The 1765-nt window shown below is 41.0% G+C and overlaps 1 protein-coding gene and 1 long non-coding RNA gene across 8 annotated transcripts in view; one reads left to right on the forward strand and one right to left on the reverse strand.

Moving 5' to 3' along the window:
- Positions 1-1765, forward strand: part of LOC119591975 — a 47801-nt gene that overhangs the window by 35236 nt on the left and 10800 nt on the right. The window lies entirely within an intron of this gene.
- The window catches only part of LOC119591973 (DNA-directed RNA polymerase II subunit RPB1-like), a gene marked incomplete at its 3' end in the record, with an annotated part of 21999 nt that overhangs the window by 6501 nt on the left and 13733 nt on the right, over positions 1-1765 (reverse strand). For all 7 annotated transcript variants that reach the window (XM_037940733.1, XM_037940728.1, XM_037940732.1 and 4 more), the window contains 1 exon segment: positions 50-568. In XM_037940733.1, the coding sequence (XP_037796661.1) occupies positions 50-568 (519 nt within the window).

Genomic DNA, 1765 nt, shown 5'->3' on the forward strand with positions numbered 1-1765 from the left:
GAAGTAAGATTTAGTTACTTGAAGCAGTTGACATTCAAGCTTAAATTACCTCCTCTAGTAGTGCCATGGCCACCTCGTTGATTGGGGTTGTAACCAGGTTGGTTGGGGTTGTAGCCAGGCCGATTGGGATTGTAACCAGGCTGATTGGGGTTGTAACCTGGTTGATTGGGGTTGTAGCCAGGCTGATTAGGGTTGTAACCTGGTTGATTAGGGTTGAAGCCAGGCTGATTAGACCCGGGATAGCCAGGCTGTGGAGGTGGTGGAGGACGAGGCTGTGGTGCTGGAGCCGGAGCGGGAGGTGCTTTGGGTGCTGTGCCACCTGTGCTACCACCACCACCAGGGAAGTCAAACGGAAGGTCATCAAATGCACTGCCAGGCCTCCCTGCCTGTGTTCCACCAGCTGTTTTTGATGCTTCACCGGGAACACATACCCCAAGATTCTTGTCTTCATGGGTGCCAGTGGGACAGCCACAGTACCTCCCTTTGCACACGCCATCATACAATCTGGCACAGGGATCATTTATATCACCTTTGCTTGGATCCAAATTACATTTTGTACCTGAAACACCTGTCACAAAAAAGGAACAATTAATATTGACTATTCATTCATCTACATAAACCTATATACAAATTTCTTTTCAGTAAAGATCATGTAGTTCCAAAAATCATTTGTTTCTTCCATCTTTATCATTCTAAATGTCTCCCTATTTACCATGAGTGCTATTAATTTATGTTTAGTTTCATGAAAAAGGCCACAGGAAAACAACCTGTGGTTGAATCACACAAGATTTCTTGTTTATGAGAATTTGGTAAACTGGTGACCTTAGACTTTTCAGCCTTCTACGTTGTGGCTGCAGTGTGAAATACATGTTGGCTGGCTAAGCTTAGTTAGGAAATAAACATGAGTACACTTGTGGTGGCTTGGTTAGGATGCTGTGACAGGTGATAAGTGGTAAGATACTCTGCTTACAAATACCAGTTTGCATACAACGAATACTATTGGAATGCAGATCAACAAATGCTTTACGTATTGTCACTAATGGCCAAATAATCATCACAAAAAAATCTGATCAGAGAGAAAACAAGAACCTACAAAGAAAATATTGTCAAATAAGTTTTATGTTGGAATGATTGTCATATGCTGAAATCATTGGCACATCTGTAGTGGAGTGGCCCTATTCCTTGGTTAGGTCACTGTTTTAGCTGTCAACAGCATGTAGTATGTGTTGCCATAGTTAGGTTAGTCTACTGTGGTGAGAGATCTCACAAGAAAGAGCCAAATGCAAATATGCCCATATACTCTTCCTCCGTCTCCCAGACAAATTAATGTATAAGTCACCATGGTTATAGTTCCAATTTCAGAACCCATGTAATTTACTTTTCTTCTTAACATTAAGAGCACATTCATGTGAGCAGACCTAGTGATTACTGAGGTTTGATGTGGGTAAGTTAGGTCAGCTTATCTCTGAGAACACTAAGTTTGGCTTGCTTAAATCTGGTCAAGTTAATTTTGGATATTCTAGGATAGGTTTGGAAGGTTCATTAGGTTGTTATAACAAGGGATGTAATGAAGCTTATCCATGTCAGTGTGGGAGGGCACGGCATATTGTGTGGAAAGTGATGTGGCAGAGAAGTGTTTCCATGTTTGTTGCTAGGTTTATAAAGGTCAATAAAAACTGTAATATTCTCTTCCACTAAAATAAGTGTAGTGGTATTAAGCATCTTTCAAAAATTAGAATTCTCTAATAGGTTTGTTTGTTGGCTT

This window comes from Penaeus monodon, chromosome 29 (assembly GCF_015228065.2).
Source record: "Penaeus monodon isolate SGIC_2016 chromosome 29, NSTDA_Pmon_1, whole genome shotgun sequence".
Lineage (NCBI taxonomy): Eukaryota > Metazoa > Arthropoda > Malacostraca > Decapoda > Penaeidae > Penaeus > Penaeus monodon.